General features: G+C 41.8%; 2 protein-coding genes across 3 annotated transcripts; one reads left to right on the forward strand and one right to left on the reverse strand.

Moving 5' to 3' along the window:
- Positions 1 to 3,839: 3,839 nt before the first annotated feature.
- Positions 3,840 to 15,644, reverse strand: LOC117002605 (ATR interacting protein). Of its 2 annotated transcripts, none has more exons than XM_033071892.1 (13): positions 15,368 to 15,644; positions 14,104 to 14,186; positions 12,950 to 13,120; positions 12,231 to 12,346; positions 11,767 to 11,927; positions 10,683 to 10,781; positions 10,092 to 10,221; positions 8,632 to 9,339; positions 7,954 to 8,096; positions 7,311 to 7,402; positions 6,397 to 6,480; positions 5,875 to 6,121; positions 3,840 to 5,392 (listed from the first exon to the last, which is right to left on the reverse strand). In XM_033071892.1, the coding sequence occupies exons 1-13, from the start codon at positions 15,642 to 15,644 to the stop codon at positions 5,331 to 5,333; spliced, it is 2,373 nt and encodes a 790-aa protein (XP_032927783.1). In that variant the 3' UTR covers positions 3,840 to 5,330. The 2 variants fall into 2 exon arrangements, with proteins under 2 accessions (XP_032927783.1, XP_032927781.1); XM_033071890.1 differs by having other exon boundaries at positions 14,104 to 14,189.
- Positions 15,645 to 18,519: 2,875 nt separating this feature from the next.
- On the forward strand, positions 18,520 to 19,995 carry LOC117002601 (protein BTG1-like). Its single transcript, XM_033071887.2, has 2 exons — positions 18,520 to 18,850; positions 19,000 to 19,995. Exons 1-2 carry the CDS (start codon positions 18,733 to 18,735, stop codon positions 19,350 to 19,352), a joined length of 471 nt encoding a protein of 156 aa, XP_032927778.1. The 5' UTR covers positions 18,520 to 18,732; the 3' UTR covers positions 19,353 to 19,995.
- Positions 19,996 to 23,333: the final 3,338 nt, after the last annotated feature.

Raw genomic sequence — 23,333 nt, forward strand, 5'->3', positions numbered from 1 at the left:
TGAGTATTGTGACTGATTCAACACGAGGTAAGTGATGCTTTCTACTCTGCCTGAAAATGTTTTGGTAAAATGTTTGTATTTTATAGTTTTGATAAAAATGCTTTAGAAAGGTTGTATTCATGCTCCTGCTTCATTTGTCTTTCACTTGAAAATATTTTCTTTGAGCAGGTCAAGAATACTCTTTATATGACACACTAAACACCAATTCACTGCTGTGTGGTGTCAGCATTATTACCTTGAATTGCCAGCTACATTCTAATGTAGCATTTAAAAGAAAAACAAAGAGAGAAGCACAGAAATTAAAACCACTAACATCCAATTACAATCCCATAGTAATTGGGTAGTTTTGTAGCATTACTTCTTGAATTTGTTCGAGTCTCAGCTGCGAGCTGATAATGTGTTGGAGATGCAATATGAATAATTTCACTTCCACTTTTATTTCACATTTTCTCTTAGTTGACTGGGAGCAGCAGACAAAATGCATGCTCCTGAAAACCTAAATCTAGAAAACATATAATTAATGTTTGGGCTAGAAATGGCACCAGGAAATTGCAGTTACTTGCGATGATTTTGTTAGCAATGCTTTTTAGTTAATCTTTCTCTTTTTTCCATGACTTTTAGCAGGTGCACCTGTGCAGTATGGCTGAGTTTGAGAAGTGACAGGTGGAGAAATACTCAGAGGAAAGCTCTGTGCCTACCCCTCTCTCTGCACACAGGGCTGAGAAGCAGAACCTAGGTTTTGATTAAATCTCCAGATTCCCTTAAGGAGCACATAGGAGTTCAAAGGTACCTTCAACCTTTATTGCAGCAAATGGTCATATAGGAGAGCAAACTGCTGAACTGAGAAGTTGAGAGCCCAGGGTTAGGTGAGGAATACTGCTGGTTATGTTTTCATAATGTTTAATCAGCAGTTGTCCATGATAGTGTGAATTTTTCCAGAACAAAACTTGGCATGCATTTAAAACTCATGGTTGTGTGGGAAGAGCTGGACATGCTGAAGTTTTTCCCTCCTGTAATTATTGCCAAACAAGCAATTCTTGCCTGTTTTATTTTTCCCAAGTATGGAAACTTAGTATTGTATCTCAGCAATTGAAATAACTCACTAGATTTTGCTTTAGCTAGTGGTTTGGGGCTTGTTTTTTCTCTCTGGTTATTTGACTTCATCTAGTTGTTTTTGCAGCCCATACCATAAGAACCTGGTCAGATTTACAGCTTTTCAATGAGCCATGCAGGAGGGGAAAAACATGCTTGAGTTAAACCTGTCCAAGGTGAGAAAAAGGTAAAGAAAGTGTTACTTTATCCTTTTAAGAGCTCAGGCTTGTGCACTGAGGGAATTGTATCCTCTGCAAGGGCAGCTCCCCCTCAGAGCCAGTTAGCCATTATAAATCAATCTCTGATATTCCATTTTCCTTATTGCAGTCAAAATAACATTTAAATCAGCTGCTGCAGCCTTTTCATTCTAACACTTGTTCCTGCAATGGGATTTGTAGTTCAGATCTCCCTGATGGTACCTTGCCCCTGGAAACAGGTAGGATGTAATTTACAGACTGCTGGACAGGGGTTGTAGCTCAGCTGTGCTGTAAAGAAGATTCTTTAGCAAAATAAATTGTTCATTCTCAAAACACCAACCTACAACATGATTAAAACGTTACTGTTTGTGTTACCTCTGTTAGGACACTCTACAGCCCTTGGTTATTACATTCTGACCATTTATGAAAATAAAGTGGCTATTTCCTCTGGATATTTTCAAAAGCAGCTTAGCCTTTGAGCAGCTATTGCACTGACAAGCTTTAGGACTAAGTTTTCAGATTAGCCCATGCTCAGTGCTGGCAGTCACACTTCAGGCTGTGAAGGTGTTGGCCCTTGCTCTTGCAAGCACTGATAAACTTCAGTGGGTTTGTAGATCTCTGTAGAGATCACAGATCACCTTTTATCAGTCTGCTAAATAACAATCAGCAATGTACATTTTGTAACAATTTACACTGGAAGTTTGCATTTGCTGTTACATTCACAGGAGATAACACAGAATCCATTGCAGAACTGCTGCATTTGACCCTAGCTGTGTAACCATTTGGCCATTATACCCATAAATAATATTGCAGAGTGTAAAAAAAAAATCCAGTGGTTAGGATGACTTTGTTCTAAATGTTTAGCACAGGCTTTTAAGCAGTAGCTCACTGGTAGGATTAATATGAATAAACCCATCTCAGGTCAGGGATGTTGTGTGCTACAGATGAGGTATTTTGTATTTGCCATCTTCACCTATGTCAGCTTGGTTTAAAAAGCGGGGTTTTGAGGCCTGCCATGACACAAAGCAGTTGTTTGGCTTCTCTGTGGGAGTTTGTTTCAGTTGGGAGGTGGATGAGCTGCAGAGGCCCCTTCCAACCTCACCAAGTCAATGATTCTGCAAGCTGTAGAAGTGAGCAAGGTTTCACTGAGCAGGAAAAGGCAGCTCTGGTGAGCTCAGCTTTCAGCCCTGGTTGCCATCCCCACGGGCAAGGAAGCAGATGGGTGGCTGCTGCTGAGGAATGTGATAATCGTGTGTAGAACATGCCTAGTGGCTTTCCTTTGCTCAATACTTCATTGTTCAGTCTTGTGCCTGTACTTGATGCCAGAGTAAATTGCTTTTCTCAGTTAATACCGAGGCACAGCTTATCTGTAACATGGTGGGGAAATGCAGACTGGCTGTGGAAAAGCTGCTGTGGTGGGAATTCTTCAGGGAGTGAAGAACTGATAATGAGGGATAATCAGCTGTTCAGACATGATTGGATCTTTTTAATCCTGAGAAAAATTCCAGGAGAAAGTAAAAAGGGAAGAATTGCTGAAGGTCAGCACAATCTTAAAATAATCCTGACAAGGTTGGTCACTATAAATGTCTTAAATAATTCTGGTGGTTCTGTAAGTATATTTCTTTCTGCCTTTTTAGAGTATAGCCTCATTTTTCCTTAGGAAGAGGAACAGACAATGCCTTCAATTCTAAAAGCTGTGGTTTAATTTCACAATAACACAACGTAACTGTGATTCCTGCCAGCCAAAGTGTGGGGGTTTGGATCTCTATGGTGTATGGAGCCTGGGTTGGACTACTTGGAAGTCCAGAGTTGGGAAAAAACTCAATGAGAATGTAAATGTACATGTTGGGTGTTGTCTGTTAGAGGGGGTGGATGGGAAGGGATGCAGAGCCAGGAGAGAACAGTTAAGAGTTTTCCTACCAGTTTTTTCCACAGATAACTCTTCTGTTTACATGAAGTTTAGCAATAATCCACTTCTCCCTTTTTCCAAGTTGCCATGCACACACCCTTTAGATGAAGCCAGGAGGTTTTTTTTTTTTTAAACAACTTTTTATAACTAGGTTGCTCCAACAGTTTGGGATTCTTATGGAACTTATTTTTTGTCCAAACTCTTAACAGTTCATTTGGCCTGTTCACCCAAATGGGTTAAATGTCTCTTTATCTCTGTAAACTCAAATTGTTTAGAGAAATTAAGTGGTGAGAATGGTTGAAAAGTGATGGCAGATCACTGCCTTTTGGGATATCTGAGGTACTGTGACTCATATCTTTGTTAGGACAGCTCTAAGCTTGCCCCTCACAGCAGGCTCACAGCCAGATACTGCTTTACCACAGCTCCTGCTCACTGGGCTGTTCTTGAGGAATTATCTTAATATTTATTTTGGTTTTGAGGAAAGAAAGGGCTTTTAAATGCACTTTCCAGCTCTTCTCTCTAATCCTAAGGCCAGGAAATGTTGTTTGGTGGTTGTTTTTCCGTTTGTGGTTTTGGTTTTTTTGGGGTTTTTTTTTGATTGTTTTTTTTTTTGGGGGGGGGGGTGGGTGGGTTGCTTGCTCTGTTTATTTGCATATTTATTTATTTTACATGGACAAGTCAAATGTTTTTTGTCACACCAACATCTGCAGCTTGTCTTGTCCAGGGCCTGGTGACAGTTCCAGGGTTGTGACCATGCAAGCACACACAGACTTGGAATGCTTTGCTGCTTTGTGCCTGTGCATCCTTCCTTGGTGCACTTCAACAGGAACATGGCAGTTTTCCAGAGGTTACAAGGCACTTGAAACCTGTTACTGAGAGGAGCAGTTGGCAGCTTGTGTTTCACAGAAACGACCTGGCCCTGCCTGGTGCAGCTGCTGCTCAGAGAGGAGGAGGCTGAGCCCAGGGTGGGGGGAGGAAGGAGCTTTGGCCCTTGGGAGATGCTGGATTATCGTCCCAGTTTTTCCTGCATAGGCATTTCTAGGAAAGTTCTCTTCCAAAGCAAGAGCCAAGCCAGGAGCTTGCTGAGCACACTGGAGTGCAGGTCACAGCCTCTCTGGACATGACCAGAGAACAGAAGGTCTCCCAATATTCCAAAAGCTTCCTTCTCACTCTTGTACAGTCTCTTGTCCTCCTGGTTCCTGGATCCAGGCTTGTTCTTTACCAAGTCCCTGTTGAAATTTGAAAAGAGCTCTCCCATGTAAAAACACACACCTGTGGGCTCAGTACCACTCACACTTCACTTTTTAGAGTCTAAGGCTCAGCTGATGACCTGCAGCCCCGTGTGACAGTGAGGATCATGCACACTTCAAAGGGTGAGGCAGCAGCTCTTCCTCCAATCTTTGGTGCTGAATCCTAGGAATGAGATGCTCCTTCATCTTCACTATGACCAAAGCCCCAGCCATTCTGCATACATTTAAATGTCCTGCTCTTGCCTAGGATGCACTCCTCAACAGTATCATCTTATTCTTTTAAGGGGAATTATAAAATGTAAGCTCTAGTATTTTTTTGGCATCTCAGTAATTACACTTTCAGCAGATTCATTAAATTAAATGAGCTCAGGTGACCAATCCTCAGCAAGAAATTCAAAGCCCTCTCTTAAGTTACTTCTAGAAGAGTTTTTAAAATCACCATAAACTGTTTACTAATATGAGCAATATGAAAATCCTGGAAGTCACACAAGGAAGTGGTACAGTACAGAAGAAACAAGTGTGTTCAGAAGACTTTCATATGAATGCAATGATGCCAAACAGCACATTCAGCATCATAAATTCAGCTGTAGTCACAGTAAAATGGAGAATAGAGAGAAATTTCCATTCCATTCTCAGCAGTTTCATACATATGAAATTCTTAACCAGAACCAGTCATAAGCCATTGAGTGGGTTTGCACTATCACTCTCTCATCAAAATTGCTTTCAGCTACATTTAGATAGCACTGAAATAATTACAGCAAAGAAACCTTAGTTGTGCTGTGAGTGCAATCCAAGATTATCACTGAAAAGGATGATTCCAAGTTCACATTTACATTGGCAATGTTGATTCAGTTGAAGAAGGACAGATATCTTTCCTCTTGGCTAGCTAAAGTCTGTTCCTTGGTCTTCTGGCTCAGGAGGATACAGTTCATCCAAAATCAGCTCTGCAACAAAAATAATATGTTTTGGAGAATGATTTTTTTCTCCTGCTTCATACAAAATAGTTATAGCTGGTGTCTGCACTTTAGAACATACTGATGGTAGAAGACTACAGCAAATACAATTTTTGAAGGTTCTATGCAAACAGGTCTCTAGGTTTGTGTCTTGTCACACAAAATTCTCCTCCTCTTTTCTTTAATGCCTTTTTTAGAAACACCTTCCACTATCCCAGGCTGCTCCAAGCCCCATCCAGCCTGGCCTTGGATGCTATCAGGGATTCAGAGGCAGCCACAGCTGCTCTGGGCACCCTGTGCCAGGGCCTCCCCACCCTCCCAGGGAAGAATTTCTTCCTAATATCCAATCTAAAGTGCTTCCAGAGGTCTGAGCAACAACCAGCTCTGGTATTTGTTAAAAGAGAAAAGTGACAAAAGTGAAATTTTTATATCTGCAACATGGAGAAAAGCCAATAGTTGACTGATTTTTTTACCTTCAGAGGCACTCAGTTTTTCAGTCTTTTTGAGAACGGCTCTTACACCTGGCATGGCTTGGTCATATTGATGGAGAACTTCTAAACAGTGTTCATGGAACAGTTTATCTTTCTGAGACAAGCTGTGCAAGAGTAAAACAGCATCCCGTAAAAACTGAATAACTTGTTCCTTATGTGTACACAAGCTGGTCTCAGATCTAATCTTCATCCACTGTCTGTGCAACATCACAATTAGTGCCTTAACCACCTGCAAGAGGAAAAACAGTGCCTCAATACAAAGCAAAAATATAGCAGCAGAAAATTTATTTCAATGTGAACTTTACTCCTTAATATCTTCAAACTTTCAAATTTCAGGATATTTTCTAGCAAGCCAAAGCAAGCTTCCTAGAAGGTGGCATCCTCTAAAGTACAGCACACTTCTGTTTCTCTACAGCAAAAAAAATAAGAGGCAAAAAGCAATTTCAGCATTGAGTATTTGGAAGTTTCTCAGTAGGTTACAGTGGGGGAGTATGGTGAACGTACCTCAAGGTTGCACTGACAGTCTGTGCCAGGAAATAAAACTGCTGGTCTGGAGCACCACATGCAGCGTGTCAGGAGCCTGACTGTCTGTTAAAACAGGCTGTGTTAGAGTGAGGGCTAAGTTGTGAGAATTCAGTACCAGTTTCAACTATTCTTGGGGTATTTTTTCCTCTTAACAGCTGATTTCTTTTACCCTTAAAGTTGTACAAGTTTTTTTCCCTGTAACACTTTACAGACAGAATTTGCCTTGCGTAGAAACTTTTCAACTTTCTGATGAGTGAGGCTGACAAGGTCAGTGGCCTTCAATTCATTTGCATACAAATAATGTGTTTACATTTAATATAACAGTGGGGCTAATGGAAAGGGTTCAAAATTCTTCAGAATGAGGGAAGTAGAGCAAATAGAACCTCAACCAAGTCACTTCTGTCTGTATAAACAACACAAATAAGGTTTAAAAGCTATTCTTTCTATATATAACCATGACTGTTAATGCAAGTTAGCATTTCCAATGAATACAAGGAATATAAATCCTAAATCACTACAGAATGCCTTTTAAATGTAATAAACACAATCAAAATGAAACACAAATCTTGCTTCTTTTTACTCTTATATTGCTCTAAAAGCAAAATAAAGCTTAGTGCAGAACATCTGCAGCCATCCTAGGATCTTTCTTGGTTTTTTCAGTGACTTAAAAGACTATTATGACCAATGCTCTCTTCAAGGACAGTTACTTATTCAGTTTCAAGCAGGTCCTTTCAAAAATCATTGTAACCCCTTACTGCAAGCCTATACTTGCAGTTTTGTATATCAGCTAGAGAATGAAGTTGTTTTCAGACAATTTGTGCGCTGTCCTGCTCCTCCCACTCCCCCAGCTGGAAGGAGAAGGAAAGAGCACATGGACACTCAGCCGTGGTTACCTCTTGCTCCAGCTGAAGCCAAAGCATTTCAGGTGCTGATTTATCTGGTCTGGATGTTATGTACATGTAGAGTGCAAGGAGAAGGCAGGTGTCTGAAACAGAGAGAACTTTGTTCTTTTTCCAACCAGCCACTCCTTCATGACAAAAATTAATTCTGTCAGGCAAGAAAACATTTCGAGTTCTATCCTAGGACTCATGTACAGGCTCAGCTTCTTATTTTACTTCCCACATCTTCAGCAGTGCTGAGGAAATTGGTATCCCTAAACTTTATATTAGCCTTTGTGGTAATCCTGTCCTGGTTCATTCATAAGGAACTGAACAGGGATAATCTGTCATGCAGAGTACTGGAATCTCTAAACAGTGCCATGAACACATAAATTTATCCTCAAAACTCCTCAAAAGCCCTTTTTCCCTCATCAACCTTAAATACACAATCTAGAAAGTGATTTTAAAATGGCTATCAAAAGCACTGCTTGTAGACAGAACACCACAAAACAAATACTCTCCAAATTAAAAGTAGGAAACAAGTTTTCAGGTAACATAGCAGGCTTTTTGCCTTCTGAGGTTTCAGCACCTTGAAGCAAGGCCTGTTTGTATTACTTTTAGTCATGGTAACAGTTCTCTGTGTCCTCGAGTCTTTTACCTGAATGAGAACAGAGTTGAGCAACCAGCAGGTGGTGCTGAGCAAGAGCACACAGGAGTCTCACAGTGAGCAGCACTGCAGGCAGAGGAGTCTCGGGGTGCAGGCAGCGCTGCAGTACCTGGCTACTCAGTAAGTGCTGGAAACTTCAAAACAAAACTTAGTTAGAAAAAGGAAGTGCAGTTACAAGTTGAAAATACACTAATTTTTATAGACAGCATCATAATTTGTGCCTTTTTAGCTATTCAGAACATACCCAATCTCAAATTATCTGTCATGAATACAAAGTATGCTAAAAAACATTGTTACTTTGGTGGTCACTCTGCAGTTCACACTGACAGTTTTACCTGCCAGAATGAGATCCTGTGCTTTCCTTCTTTGTGCACCTCCCAGCAATCACAAAACCCCCAAAATTAATGTTACAGAGCTTCTTCACTTTCAATGAGACAACAGCATCTGCTTCATATGAACATCATCAGCAAACCTCGTTATTGATCAGGGATGATTATAGCACTCATTAACAGAAAAGGCCTCAGCTGCTTCTCAAATGTGATCTGAGGTGTGATTTCTCTCATACATAGCACAGCTTCTACTGGAAGCTGCCCAGATGAGTTTCAACAGAGAATGAAAACAGCTAAAACAGCACACTCTCAGATAATTTTAAAGCTATTACTGACTTACTTTATTAACAAGTCCATAGTTGAATTTTCAGCTAATTTCACCAAAACCTTTAGGCTTTGGCTCAGGATATTGTCAGTCTGGGAGCCCCTTGCAGCAGAAAAAGTTAAAATCTGAAGCAGCTTTTTAAACAAAGAATGCTGAGCTCCATCAGTATTGGGAGGATCCTGTGTCCTGCTGTCTTCTTTATTGTCACACTGATTGTCACACAACCCGTTTTTGTCCATCTTGGAAACATGTTCATCTCCAGCAGCAGAACTTTTGTCCATTTCAGCACACAGCAAGGTGTGGACAACATCCCAGCTGTAGAACACCAAATAATAAAGGATCCCCAATGATACAAGAGCAGTTTCTTCAAGGGATGACCTGAAGTCCTCCTTGCTTGACACCGTGTTTGTGCTGGCTCTGGAAGCAGCAGCTGGGTGTGTCCCACAAGCTCCATTCCCTGGTGTGTCCCTGAGCTGCTCTGCTTGGCAGAAGGCCCCAAGGTGGTGCTCCACCAAGGGCAGGAGATGGACAGCACCTTGGATCCTGCTCTGTGTGAGGGGCAGGAGCCTTCCCTGGCCTTCTGCTGGGCTTCCCTCAGGTAGTCCTTCATCTAGAGCAATCAAATTCAGTCCTGTTATCGCCAGTTTTTGAGCTTCTTGTAGGGATACAAGAGGAGCAATTCCTTCTTGAGTTGTCCTGCTGCTGGGGAGTTGTGTGGGCTTCCTGTCCAAATAAAAGTAAAAGGGAAATGCTTCACAAGAAAAGGCAGAGAAGAGAGTTGAAATCTGAGTTATCCATATTATGAATTGAATAACAGAAAGGCCAGAGTACCAAGAGATGTCTGTTCCCAAAATAGGAAAGAAAGGGGGAAAACATCATCCTACTCCTTGATGCCTGTATGGAAGAGCCATTTCAAAGCATTCTAGGTTTTATTAATAATAAAATAACCTATCTGAAAAGGAAAAGTATTTCAGAACCTAGAGTCTAATTCTGTAAAGTGAAAAACCATTACAATTCATATCCAATCTTCATATTTAAAATGCTTTACCAGGAAATGTATATTGGAAAGTTGCACACAAATTGTATATTCCAAATTTTACATTCCAAATTGTACACAGTTTCTATTTTGAAGACATAAACCCAACTTTTAATCACATCTTCAGCATTTTCTTCCTCCTTAAGTCATGATCATGTTTCTGTGTTTCCCCCATTGCACTGCAAGCTGCTAAACTCCCAAGTTTATTTCTGTGCCTTCCCCTAACAGATAATTTATTTTTTAGTGATGTTCCAGTGTTTAGTATCTGAGATAATCAAAGATACAGAATGATGTTCCAAATTTTGCACTAAATGGCCTAAGCAGAGAATGATTTACCACAGGGAATGAGCTGTCCTGCATGACCAAGTGTTTCTTAGTACCGAGAATGCCACGGTGCAGAGCATGGCAGTTACAATTTAACAAAGAAAATAAAACTTACGTATCCAAAGAGTTGGGTGGCAACACAGCTCCAGGTAGAGGCTCAGAGTTGCTGCTGAGAAGGTGGCAGAGTCCTAGAAATGACCCGGGAACAATGGGCTGCTTCATCAGTGCATTCAGCAAAATAGAACCTATAAGGATGGAGAATTTTCTTTGGAGATTTGTTATCATCAACAACAAAAAAATCAGTATTTCAGAAGATCAGCCTTATTTAGAGGGCTTGCAACCTCAAAATGTTTTTTTTTCATTATTAATCTTCTTTCTTAACATGAGAATGATTTTCAGAAAAATGAATTTAAGATATTTAAATATAAACCAAATTATATTAAGAGGTATTTTAATTATGATCCCATATTAGCAAAATAGCCTAAGCCAAGTGATCACATATCCCAGCTGTTCTGGTGACTTGCCCTCCATTTGCTACTCCAGACACTGAAATTATGTGATGCAATTCCACTGCCAACTGTAACTGAGATAGTACCCTAAAGAATTCTTGGAGCTGACTGTTTAAAATGCTTTATAGTGTTATTGGGTTTTTTTATTTTAAAGATACATTTTTGGATTTATTTCTGCATTACCAGAATAATATTACCTTGTGTATTTCGTCTGGGGACAGAGTTGTAGGAACTGTTTTTTCCTGTTGCTTTGTGCTGCTTCAGGGATGAGTCTTCAGGATGAGTTATCTTCCTGTCTGAAACAAATAGGGATTGGGAGAATACAGATCTGCACCCATCCTGTACATATAGCCACGGTGTTAGATAATCTTTTAATCACCTCTGTGTGTCACAATTACCAAGCAAACCAAGGCCAAAAGCCTTGCAGAGCTCAGAAAAAAAGTAAAAAAATGTATATTTTCAAACAAATAGGCATATTGAGTGTTGTTACCATAACAAACAATAGCAATATCAGTGCTGTCAGGCTACTGCATTTTTCTTCTTGCTGGAGTTCCCACTGCCCATATTTTTAGAATGAACAGTGTAACTGACAGCAACATTTTTCATGACTCTTCAAGTGAGGATTAGTTGGTGATATCAACATTTCTTCCATTTATGATTTCCTATTGCTATAAAACATCACTAATTTTGTTTCATATTATAGCAATCTTCAGTTATATGCAGATATTAATTTCCTAAGCACTACTCAATGAATTTCAAGATACAATTTTGTGAGAATTAATACATATAAAAGAGGAAATGAGTACATTGTTTCAGTTCCTTCTTTCAATATGGCTGAATATGTACCCTCTAAAATCCAATCCCAAAACCACTAGAACAAGAATACAAAACATGCATTAGCTGACTAGCAGGCCAAGAAATAGGCAAATTATTTCCTATTCTGTATGCAATGAGAAAAGACAGATGAACAATTTGGAGGTTTTAGTTCATCACACAATAAAGTTTTTTTATTGCAGCTGCTGGCCACTTCATCATTGACACCCTGGCATCCGGTACTAAAGTATGAATTTAAATTATCTTCATGCAAATTTCAGTCATGGCTTTTTAACTCCAGTTGGTATAAAGTGGAAAAAAAGATTAAGCAAAACCAAAATAAAACAAATAACTGTGAACTGACCGTTTTTTTGTGACTGTTCAATCACAAAATCCTTCTCTAATGTAGAATGCAGGTAAAAATGCTCTAATGCAGCTAAAAATGTTGCAAGCTGTGCATGGATTTACCTTCTTTGATTGAAGTAGTCAAGGCCATCAAATTTCCTGAAGAACACGATGGCCTGGTGGTCATTTCAGCATTAAAGGATTCCTTTGTAGGAAAAGATCTTCTTCCTGGCTGTGGAGAACATCCTTCTGATTTCACTTGTACCACAAGATTCTTTTTAGGGCTAAGATAAAAAGATAAATCAGTATTTCTGATAATTACAATAACATAGTAATTATTTTATCAAACAACAAGCTGTTTTCTTTGCACTGATGTTTTAAAGGTACTTCACTATAAACTCTCTGAACTTCTGTCACAGGTACAAGGAAGGCTCTTTTTTGAGCAAATTCCATAGATGTCATCAGACTTTACTGTTGTATTTTTTAAGGACAACAGAGCTAAGAGTTACATGAAGAAAGAAAATCTCTTCAATAGTTTAAACACAAATTGCAAAAATGAACACAAATTCCTTTTCCAGCCCCCCTACCTTGTTGCTGGAACTGCCTGAGAAAGGTGTTTATTTCTTTCACAGTTCTGAAGTCGTGTTCTTAATTCATTCATTTCTGCATCCTTGAACTGCAGCTCGGAGTGCAAGGACTGTAACTGAAAGAGGAGTTCAGGACACTTTTACTGTTACCAGTTTAGAAATGGTGAAACTGCAGAGCAACTGAGTTACCATGAGAGCTCCAGATCAGGATCTACTTACTGTAAACTCCAAGATCTCAGTTTTTAGGAATGTTAGTCCAATTAACACTATCTGAGAACCAAAGGCAAGAAGCCTTTGTGAGTGGCTAAGACAGAGCAAGTGCCACGCAGAGCATGGCTCCAGGGAGGCTGCAACTGCACAGCCAACTGGACAAAAGCAGCCACTGTCCTCTTCAGGGCTTGCACAGAGATGACTGCAATAGGAATAGCAATCTGATCAGAACCACAAAGCATGTTGTGTCACATTTCCTCACTCTAAAATACATTCCAATAGCAATGTTCTCGGAATGGCTTCAAAAAAGCAATAAGTAAATTAAAAACCTCTACCACCTGAATTTCACTGCTTTATTTTGGCAGGGGAAAACCCTCAATGAGCTCTTAAAAATGTTTTCTTCTAGGTAAGAAAATAAAAGCAAGCATTGTGGAAATTTCACACAAATGTTCTTCCTTTGACTAAATGGTCTGTGTAATGGTCTGCAGGTAACTGACATAGTTACAAACCTTTTTGGAGAACTCTTTTTCTTTCTCACTTAAAATCTGAATTTTTTGCTGTTCCAGTAGCAGGTATGATCTTTTCTGTTCCTCCATAGCACACTCCATCTGCTGCATTGAGTCACGCAGAATTTTAATTTCTCCATTTTTAGTGAGAATTTCATCCTGCATTTCTTTCAGCTGCAAACAGAGGAATTCCATTAAAGGATGGATATAGCCAAAAGTATATATTTGCATCAGTATATATATGTGGTTGAAAATTAGGTGTGTTTGTAATTTCTAGGGAGAAAAATGCTCCTGGTAACCCAGCTCTACACGTTGCCTCTAATCTTTCTCTGATTAAATCAGGCTCAGCTACTGTTTTCTTTAACATAATTAAAAATGACAAGACAATCCTTCTCTTTCCCCTTCTCTGCAATGTTTTGGGTTTGTTTTTTTTCAGCTGTTCTAGTCACACACATCAATAATTTATTCATTATGTGGATGATAACCGTGATAATTTAATTATACTACTACATCCATTAGGACGGACAACAAGCACTCTAAGGCAAGGTACCACCCCAGACATTATCTTCATGACATTGAGTCTCTAATTTTTTCTCAGCAGCCACCACCACTCAGAGACAAGATTTTTGAGGGAAAATAAAGAAGTTATTCAGAAAAACAAGAAGAGAAGATCAGAAAGACACTTCTCTACAACTGTAAAATTATTATTTAATGTGGTATTTAACATGGAGATTCCCTGATAAAGGTGGATGTAATAGAGCTGGGAAAGATACAGAGAAGGGAGAAAGGGAAACAGAGTATCTTTCCATAAATGATCACCAGAAGGCGAAGTAACAAAGTCACTTAAATCTCAGGTCACTTTTTCAAATCTTTTAAATTGAACAAAACAACTCTGACTGACAGGGCAGAGAAATTATTTGATAGGGAACAAATAAAACTGAAAAATTAGCATTTGCTAATCTGAAATGACCAAGAAATAGTCTGTCTTTAGTATTACCAGAGCTGTTTCTAGTATAATGATTTTAACACAGCCCTGGATTACAAAGATTATTGATCACCTTGATTAGAATTAAATGCTTGCAACTGGATTTATCCCACCTTTCAGTTATTCCTATCAAAAATGTGATATTTAGAGGAGAGGGGAGGATATTTCCAACCTTCTGTTTGACTTCTTCATGCTGTGCCTGCAGCACTTCAAACTGGAATGTATCTCTCATCAGACCATCTTCTGCTCTGCTTCCTGCTGCAGGGAAAAGCCAAAATCTGAAGCACAGATGATAAATGTACATCACTGGTGACTCAACACCAAGGTTTTGTTATTTGTCACTGCATACAGCTGAATATCTTAGTATTTTACTGTCATTACCAACAGGTAAGCTGCCTCATCTAACAACCTCAGGGACTTTGCTAGTGCTTGTGCATCAATTCTTATAACAGGACCCCTGCCCCTTCAAAATTCTAATCACAGAATGGTTTGGGTTGAAAGGAACCTTAAAGATCAACTTATATCTTAAACCACCAAGATGACCCACAGCAAAAGCAAGCATTTCTTCTGAGATAACTTCAGTTAATGCACAAACAAGGGTTCACTGGAGACTTGTTCACCTGGTGAGGTGACTGATGTCAGGGTTGCTAAAACATACTTAGATTATTCAAGCCCTTAAGCTTCATTATGAAGAAACCCCTGCTTTTGTTTCTTTCAAAGTAAACCTGGAAATCAGCTGTTAATACAAGGCATGCTATGCATTTATTAGGAGAAATTAAGAGGGGAAAAAAAAATCTGAAAGCCAACATGCTACCAGAATATGATACCTAAAGCATGGTGAAAGTTCAGAAAACTCGGGGTTTTTTTTATTTGGCAGGTTTAACATGCAGCACTCCTATCCCAGGCTGGCACTACCCCACACAGACACCCAGAGCAGGCACGGTGAGATCAGTGCAGTGATTCTGCCTGCTGGGAGTGTCACCCTCGTCATTCCTCCCAATCCCAACCATCCCTCTGACACCGGGGGGCACGGCGGGCTGGTGGCCAGGGGAACCGGCAGCAGCAATTCCCTGAAGGAACTACAACAAAGATGGAGCAAATCTATTTACAAGAGCCTGTAGTGACGGGATAAGAGGGAGGGGCTTCAGGGTGACAGAGATTTAGGTTAGATATTAGCAAGAAATTCTTCACCGTGAGGAAGGTGAGGCCCTGGCACGGAGTGCCCAGAGAAGCTGTGGCTGCCCCTGATCCCTGGCAATGTCCAAAGCCAGGCTGGATGGGGCTTGGAGCGGATAATGGAAAGTGTCCCTGCCCACGGCAGGGGGTGGCATTCTTTAAGGTCCCTTGCACTCCAGGCCATTCTGTAGCTCCTAAAGGGACAGCAAACCCTTTGGCAGCAGCGGGGCAGTGAGAGACAGCCGCCGGGACACACCGACCTTGCCGCCCGGCCCGGGGCAGCTCCGGAGCTCCCCACGCGTGTCCCGCGGGCGGATCCTGCGACAGCGCCTGCGAGGCCAGGATGTCGATCTGCTCCAAATCGTCCGCCGTGAAGTCATCACTGTCCCCGAAGGGATCCACGATCCCGATCACGGCGCTCTTGGGGCGCTTGTGCGGGGGAAGGCCGCTCCGGAGCGCGGGCGGGGCGGCCGCAGCCCCGCTGTCCCCGCAGAGCGCAGGGCCGCTCCGCTTGCGCGGCACGGGCAGCGCCGCCATGCCGCACCGGGACCCGCGGGGCCCACACGCCGCGGGGCCGCCCCGGCCGCGTCCCCCCGCGCGCGCGGCGCCGCCCGCCAATCACCGCCAGGCAGCGGACCCGAAAAGCCAATGGGATGACGGCGGCTTCAGAGCCGGCTGTAAGCGCCGCCGCGATTGGCTGTGGGTAGCCGGCACACAAGCGCCGCGCTGATTGGGAGGGAGGGAGGCGGGAAGGCTCGTCCCCTCAGCGCCGTGAGGGGAGGCGGTGACGTCAAGCTGCGAGTGGTGACGTCAGACTGTGCGCGGTGACGTCACTATGAGGTTTGTCCCACCGATGTCACAGCTGGCTTCATCGCGGGCACGATGGCGTCACACCGCAGCTGGAGGGCACTGCTGGCCACAGGCACGACCGCCCTTGATAAACTGGGACCTCTAAAAATGTCCGGGAAGTGCAGTATTTGCAAAAGTCCTGTGCTAATCCCTCACTGCTAAATTACTGGCATTAACTTGCTTTTGTAATCATGGTTTGCCTGTATTAATGGTCGACTGAGAAATAGAGTTTCCAGCTCTGTATAACTCAGGTGGGTGTGAGGTCACAGCTATGTTTATAAACCTTTTAAGAGGACACTAGACCATAGTCTTACAGCACATTTTTAAAACAGGGCTACTAATTATTTTAATTTTTATCAATCAGGTTACAAATCCCTTGATGGTCTTTTAAGTGAAAACCACCGTGTTAGTGTCACATATTTCCAATTCTGTCAGAGAATTCTGATTTCTATTGTTCATTTCGCTATTTCCCATTCCATGCAGGAAAATCAGATTATCACTAGGGGGTCATTGTCTTTATCCACGCCCTGCATGAGCAGTGAGGAGCTAGCAAAGCCCGAAGAAAGCCCTGAGGGTCACTGCTCCCTGCTGTGCTCCAGTGGCAGCAGGTGATCCCAATGGAACAGGTGGGAACAGCTCAGGTGCACACAAAAGGGGCAGCCTCAAAGGCAAGCTGCACTTGTGTCACTTCAGTTTTGAGGTGCTGCTTGAAGGTTTATTTTTGTTTCCCAATAAGTTGTTTTACAGTTATGTACCAAACTGGGGAAATTGTGGGTAGGTTTGATGCTCAAAACACTGAATGTACCATTATTTATGCTTGGAATTATGTTGTTCTCCCTCTAGTGGGAACGGCAACATAATGTTTGTAGTCTAGCCATAAAGAAAAGTTACTTCTTGCTTTTAACAATTTCTTTATGTTTAGACAGAGATGCTTTGAGGAGATGGAGTTAAAAACAAAATTGTTTGTTTAGTTTAAAACCTCTCCTGGCAATTCCTAGCGCTCTGTTTCCATTGTTTATCTCCGTATTGAGAGCTTAATTTAAGTAATCTTAGGGAACTTGATTCAGATGTTACTTGTTCTTAATTCTGGATTTTGGCTTTTTGTTGTTTTTTATTGTTTGTTTTTTGGGCCTTTTTTTTTCCTAATAAATTAATAGCATTGTGCTAGTATTAGTATTTTTCTTTATTGCTGCTTTTAAATAACAGTATACTGTTTGAGTGATATACCTTCAGTTTTACTTTCTCCTTCTAGCTGAAGTTGAGGAAAAATAGAATAGTAGAACACTTGCACAAACTTTATTTTTTTAACAAGATTAACTAAGATACCAATTCTGTTTTCCTCTATCAGGTGCTCCTGCTAAAGAGAAAATGACTTGCAGAGGATCAGAATAAAAACAAAGTAAGTCTGAGATACAGAATCAGCTTTAAATACAGCTGCCTTTTGGGCAGGGGGATGAAAGTCAAACAGTTACATATCTGCTGATTTCTCACCTTTCTGTGCCTTGCTTATGTTGAGCCTTTAATCTGAAACCCCCTGAGGAGAACACAAGAAATCAAAGTGTGGCTTTAGCCCTACCTGAAACGGTGACATCTTTTGATTGTTATAGCCAGAATTTCTTGTTTCATTTGAGTATTCCTCTTATGACTAAGACATCCAGGTGTCAGCCCTCAATCCACATGAGCAGTTTTAGCATTGCCATTTGAGTCTTACAATACTTTTTGCTATCTTTCATTTGCTTTCCGCTCTTACCATTATTTTAGTCTCTCACATGCAAGTTAAAACCAGGGCCCTTAATGTCTGTCTTGGCTTTAGCAGTATCTTGTTTGACTGACTCAAGAGTAACATCACTGGGATAACTGGGAATTTGGGTGCACACACTGTGGAAGGGGGTAGCTCTTCAGCACAATTAAACATTAAGTTTAATAACTTCTGTGTGGATTTGGACAGTTCTTAGTGCTGCTAATGGTACGTTCATTCTAAATGCTAGGAAGGATTCCATAACTCCAATGCAAGTGTTGTTTTTGTCCCTTACTTCAATGAAACTGGACATGAATGTGTTTTGTGTTCTGATTCTCAAAACACGGAATAAATCAAAACAGAAGTAAGGGGATGACTGAATCAGTCCAGCTTCCAGCAGAGATTGCTTTTTTAGCTTAATTCCTAAAGTATGAGGTACTGAAACACAAATAGGACTTCAGTGAAAATTTGTTCTAACAAAATAGCATCTTGATCCAGACCTGAGAGTTGGTTAGGAGAGGAATGGTCTGAGTTTTGGGCACTGTCAAGAGTTTCATCATTTGCTGCTAGATGGAAAGGAAATCCCACACTTCAAGGGTGACTTCGGAGCTCTGTGTCTGAGTGGAGAGGGGTCTTTAGTCTGTGCTGCTCCTGAGTCCTGAAAAACGAGAGCAAAGAGGGAACGAGGCAGGAAACCGGCGCTGTGTGCCTGGAAAACCGCTGGCATGGAGTTGACGGTGGGACGAGAGGAGCTGGGCAGGGTTTGACGCGGGGGCAGAGCGCGGCCGCGCGTCCCACCCGTTATTTCCGTTGGGTCAGCGAGCGGCGGGGCCGCGTCCGGCCGGGGCCACCGAGCGCCGTCCGTGTGCCGGGCCGTCCGTGTGCCGGGCCGTCCGTGTGTCCGCGCCGGTCCCGCCCCGCCGCCAGCACAACAAACCCGCCCCGTCCCGCCCGCGCCGTGCGGCTGCTGCGCGGAGCCGCCCCCGGCCGCGGGGTTCGGGCCGGGCCGTCGGCGCTGCCAGCGGGGCCGGGGCGGACATGAGGACCGAGATCTCCACGGCGGCCGCGTTCGTGACCCGCCTCCTGCGGGCCGCCGGCGGGGTGGGCGAGGAGCAGCTGCGGTGCTTCCGCGAGTGCCTGCAGGAGGCGATGCGCGGTGAGTGCCGGGGGCATCCCTCCCCTCCATCCCTTCATGGCATCCCCTGTATCCCCTCCATCCCCTGTACCCCTCCATCCCTCCCTCACCGCGCGGGGTCCGGCGGAGCGCAGCCCCGCGCAGAAGCTCCTCTTTGTTCCTTTCCGCAGAGCACTACAAGCACCACTGGTTCCCCCTGGTGCCCTCCAAGGGCTCCGGCTACCGCTGCATCAGGATCAACCATAAGATGGACCCCTTGATAGGAAAGGCGGCGGGGATGATCGGACTGAGCCACGAGAGGCTCTTCCAGCTCTTACCCAGCGAATTAACGCTGTGGGTCGACCCCTTCGAAGTGTCCTATCGCATAGGTGAGGATGGGTCTATCTGTGTGCTGTACGAAAGCCCCCAGCCTGGGGGAAAGGCGACCAAACAGCTGGAGAGCAGGACCAGCTGCAAAGAGGAGTGGAGAACTGGCAGATCCAGCCCTTCCAAGAGTTACAACATGATGACGGTTTCCAGCTAAAAACAGCTCTTCCCTGTACGATGTTGTATGTATCCCAACCTCATGGCAAAGTTAGATGTAACTGAGCTCTTTTGTTTTTTAGTTATTTTCTTCACCCTTTCGTCATTAAAGTCGTGGTAGTACTGCCAAGTTCTTTGTGGCCAAGGGCTAAATGTATAGAGCAGTTCTTTACACTGCATGTTCCTTTCTGGGTTGTGTCCTGTAAATGCACTGTACAGTCGGTGGGTTGTTTTACACATTTATATTTTCGAGAAAGTTTTGCCTATTTGTAATAAAAAGCAATATTGTAGCACTCTTTATGATGGGTTTTAGTCAAAATTAGTACTTGCTAGAAAAAATTAAAATCTGCAATTTGCAGAGCAATAACACAAAGTGAGGAGGGGCTAGGAAACAGATCTGACAAACTGAACAGAAATATTTCCAGTGATTTGTCTGCACAGACTTCTCTCAGGGTCATTCAAGTTTGACTGTGAGGCACAAATCACAGAAATAACTCTTTATTTTTCCTCTTTCAAAGCATGCAGTTTTTGGGGACTGGGTTCCATCACACCCCAATATTTCAGCAAAAAGAAGTGGGGAATTAGTTGTCTTGTCATTTCTAGTTATGGGAGTAGAAAAATAAATACTTGCTTAAAATGCTTCAGACTTGTTTTGGTTTTTTGTTTTGTCCCCCCCAGGCTTTTAACATTGCTCTCAAAGCTTACTCTATGCATTTGTAATAATTGCAGAAAGCTTTGTAAAGAGGTGTAGTGGTGAACATCAATCTTTATTTCAGATCACAACAAAACACTCAGCTTTGGGAAAGCTTGCTGGCTACCTGTCTTCAGCTGAATAATATCTGTGTACAGCTGGATGGGGTTTTTGGTGCTGAATGGAAGCAAATGTACTCTTCTAATATTTGATATATTGCAAAAATCTCACAACCAACTTGAGTTTATAAGGAAATGGAGTTTGGGTTTAAAATTGCAACTTTACACCGTGTAGGAAGCTTGAGTGAAAATGATCATCAGTACTGTAACTACCTTGGTTTTTCTGGAAGGTAAATCCTTCTGTTTCTGGCTTTGAGTTCCTTGTTTTTGTCAGGGTCTCTAATACCAGTTGGGTGCAAGTTTTAGTGAAGGTATCAAATACAATAGATTTGATGTAATAACAAAACTTCCTGTTGCTGCTTTATGTGGATTCTCAGTGTTGCTATCCCAGTAAAGGATTTAATTTGCAGGTATTGTGATTCCTATTCTAAGAAGCACTGGTTTTTTATTCAGCCACAGAAGGCTGCCTGGCATTGCTGATTTCTGTAGCCTGGTGCTGGAGCACAGTTGAACACTTGATGAAAGGGAGCTTTGTCTGGTGTGAGTATGTCAGCAAAAAATCCCTTCTTGTGCTGTGTCAATAACATGGTAGAACATACAGTGAGGGAAGGGGCAAGTCTGGGCAAACTGCAAAGGGCAGAACTCCAGCTCACAAAGAGGTTTTTTCTTTGTTTGCCTTGGAAAAAGCTGTGCCTTGCCTCTTGCTCTTTGCTCATTATCTCGGAGGCAGGCTTTTCTAGTGGTATTTGTTTAATCTGGAAGAAATGCATAGTGCAATTTTCTTAGTAATTAAAACTCTAAAAATTGTTTGTGTGTTTCTAGTCTATCACTCCAGTAAATTTCTGGTTTAGTTTAACAAATGGGTGTTAAAGGTCTGGCAAATTGCCTTTTTATTAGATAAGATTGGAAATCGGTTCTTGTGACATTGTTTTATTCTCTTGAGGAGGCAGTAATACTTTCCTTTTCCTCTCTGATGAGTATTCAGTGTGGGTAATCCTATTTCCTTGGGACCTCTAAGGGATGTATTTGACACATTTGTCAGTAATTGAACAGAATAACTTTAAATCTTCTAAGGGTGAGGTGCCTTCTTTGATTAAACTTCATTTGGAAGGTAATTGGCCTTGCTGTACATTATATTAACAGCCCACTGGAAAAGAAGGGTATGACGCCTTCAGCTTAACAAGAGGTTTTCCATAGCAAGAAACACTTAAGGTGGAAGAATTGAAGATGACTTGGGTGACAGGATATGATTTCCAGCTGCTGGGTGTGGTTTGGGGTGAAGGAGGGTACAGCAGGTTCTTCAGATGTTCTGTTCTTGCCTGGTGTCTGTCCATGTAAAAGCACAGAAGAGCCTGGGTTAATCCAGCCAGGATGGATTCTGCTGCTTTTATTAATCCTCTCCAAGGCAATGGGATAGATGTTACATAATCCCACATCTCCAGTATCCTATGCTCTCTGTAGGTTTGATGTCTGCCATTGAATGGGCAATTTAATGCAAGTTAAATTTCATATATTTAAGCTACTGGCATAGAGTTGAAGTCACTCTGCAGACAAACAGGTGGGGGTCACCAGGGGAGTTGAACAAAACCCACTGAAGCAAAGAAAACACTTGAGCTGCAAGTAAATACTGTGATATCTGTGCCATCTAGAACTGCATTCCATTGCTTTAAAAAATGTCAAAGATGTACTGACAGCACAAAAGCTGTTCTCAGGGAATAGAGCGCTTGGTAGTAAGCCAGGGAGGCAGTTATTTGGAGGAGGTAAAGAAAGTCAACTTTGTGTTTTCTCTGAAAGCGGCTGTTTTATGTTCTGCTGTTGCAACCAATAAGGCAAAATCTTAACATCTTTAAAATGATGTACTTGTCACACAAGACTGACCACATCTCATCAGTCATGACCTAGAACTGGTTTGTATTCTGCAGGAAGGATTATTGCATGCTGGCCTCCTTGAAGGAGTAAAAATACATGGAGAAGAGGCAGTACATGCTTCTTTGGATGAGGATGGGTTAATTGTTGGATAACTAAAGCTGAAATAGAGGGGAAAAAATTTGCATTTACCTGTTTCTCCAAAATAGTGCCTTGCTGCCAAATTAATTACATAACATTTGTCTGAGTGGTAAAATCCACCTGAGACAGAAGGTCCTGCTAGTTTATACAGCCTGACCACTCTGTACTGCAATTATTGTGTATCACCCTCCTGACTCGTTAGTTGGACCTAGAGCACAGAGATGAATGATTTTGCTAAGAGAACTTCAAGAGATAAGGGGATTGCCTGTACTTGTTTCAGATTCTATTACCTTTAGAGCTAGGTAAATTAAAATACAAAATTTGGGATGTTTAGTTTCTAACCACTGGTGTCCTTATTTCCTTATCCTCAAAATGAAAGGCTTTTCAGAGTGTAGCACTTTATACTGCCATCAAATTAAGCCTGTTTTTTGTATTTAAAAGATTAAAAAGATTAAGTTTTTAAAGTTTGAGCATAAATAATTTTCTTTTAACTGGGATTTATATACATGCTTTGTGCCAGTACTTATGCAGTTTTTAATATGTGCCTGAGAATGTGTTACCAGGGAATGAGTGCAGTGAACCAACTGATCAGGATTGCTCTGTTCCCACCACAATTTGCAGTTCACCAGCACTGACAATTCTGTGAGCTTCACTTAACTGAGAACTATGCACAAGTCCTGACAGAATTGCTAAAAACATGAGGCGTTCACTTAACTAATTTTTAATTACTGTAACATGTTCTTCACTGTTATTTTGTCTAGAATGCCACGTGTTTTAGGTGAAGTGCCTAGTGAAAAACTTAAATAATGAGATTGTGATTGCTCACACAAAGGACAAATCCCAGGTTTGTTTTGTAGCTTCTCCTTTGAATTATACTCTTATTATTAAGTGAATTAATACCTGATAAATTAACCTCCTTCTTTACATTTAATCCATGATTAAAAGTCTTGTAAGTCTCCTGCAATTACTAGTTGTTAATTTTTTCACATCGGGACACTCTCTACAGAAATTTTCTATTTGTTCCCACGTGCACTGGAAATAAATATTGGGGTCCCACTGATTTCCTAAGGCAGATCTCTTGGGCACTTTCTAGACTTTGTGGTTATGTTTTTCCTTATGAAATCCTAAAATTTATTATTTTTATATTATCTGATCTAGCATAAAT

Source organism: Catharus ustulatus, chromosome 13 (genome assembly GCF_009819885.2).
Source record: "Catharus ustulatus isolate bCatUst1 chromosome 13, bCatUst1.pri.v2, whole genome shotgun sequence".
Taxonomy (NCBI): domain Eukaryota; kingdom Metazoa; phylum Chordata; class Aves; order Passeriformes; family Turdidae; genus Catharus; species Catharus ustulatus.

What these genes read in the sequence shown, in the direction of transcription:
- LOC117002601 (XM_033071887.2), top strand. Translation starts at nt 18,733, where the DNA reads ATGAGGACCGAGATCTCCACGGCGGCCGCGTTCGTGACCCGCCTCCTG. An exon ending in CCTGCAGGAGGCGATGCGCG is followed by an intron (nt 18,851 to 18,999) that starts GTGAGTGCCGGG and finishes TCCTTTCCGCAG; the next exon opens with AGCACTACAAGCACCACTGG.
- LOC117002605 (XM_033071890.1), bottom strand. Translation starts at nt 15,644, where the DNA reads ATGGCGGCGCTGCCCGTGCCGCGCAAGCGGAGCGGCCCTGCGCTCTGC. An exon ending in AAAAAGAGTTCTCCAAAAAG is followed by an intron (nt 12,347 to 12,949) that starts GTTTGTAACTAT and finishes CTCCTCTTTCAG; the next exon opens with TTACAGTCCTTGCACTCCGA. An exon ending in CAGGCAGTTCCAGCAACAAG is followed by an intron (nt 11,928 to 12,230) that starts GTAGGGGGGCTG and finishes TTTTTATCTTAG; the next exon opens with CCCTAAAAAGAATCTTGTGG.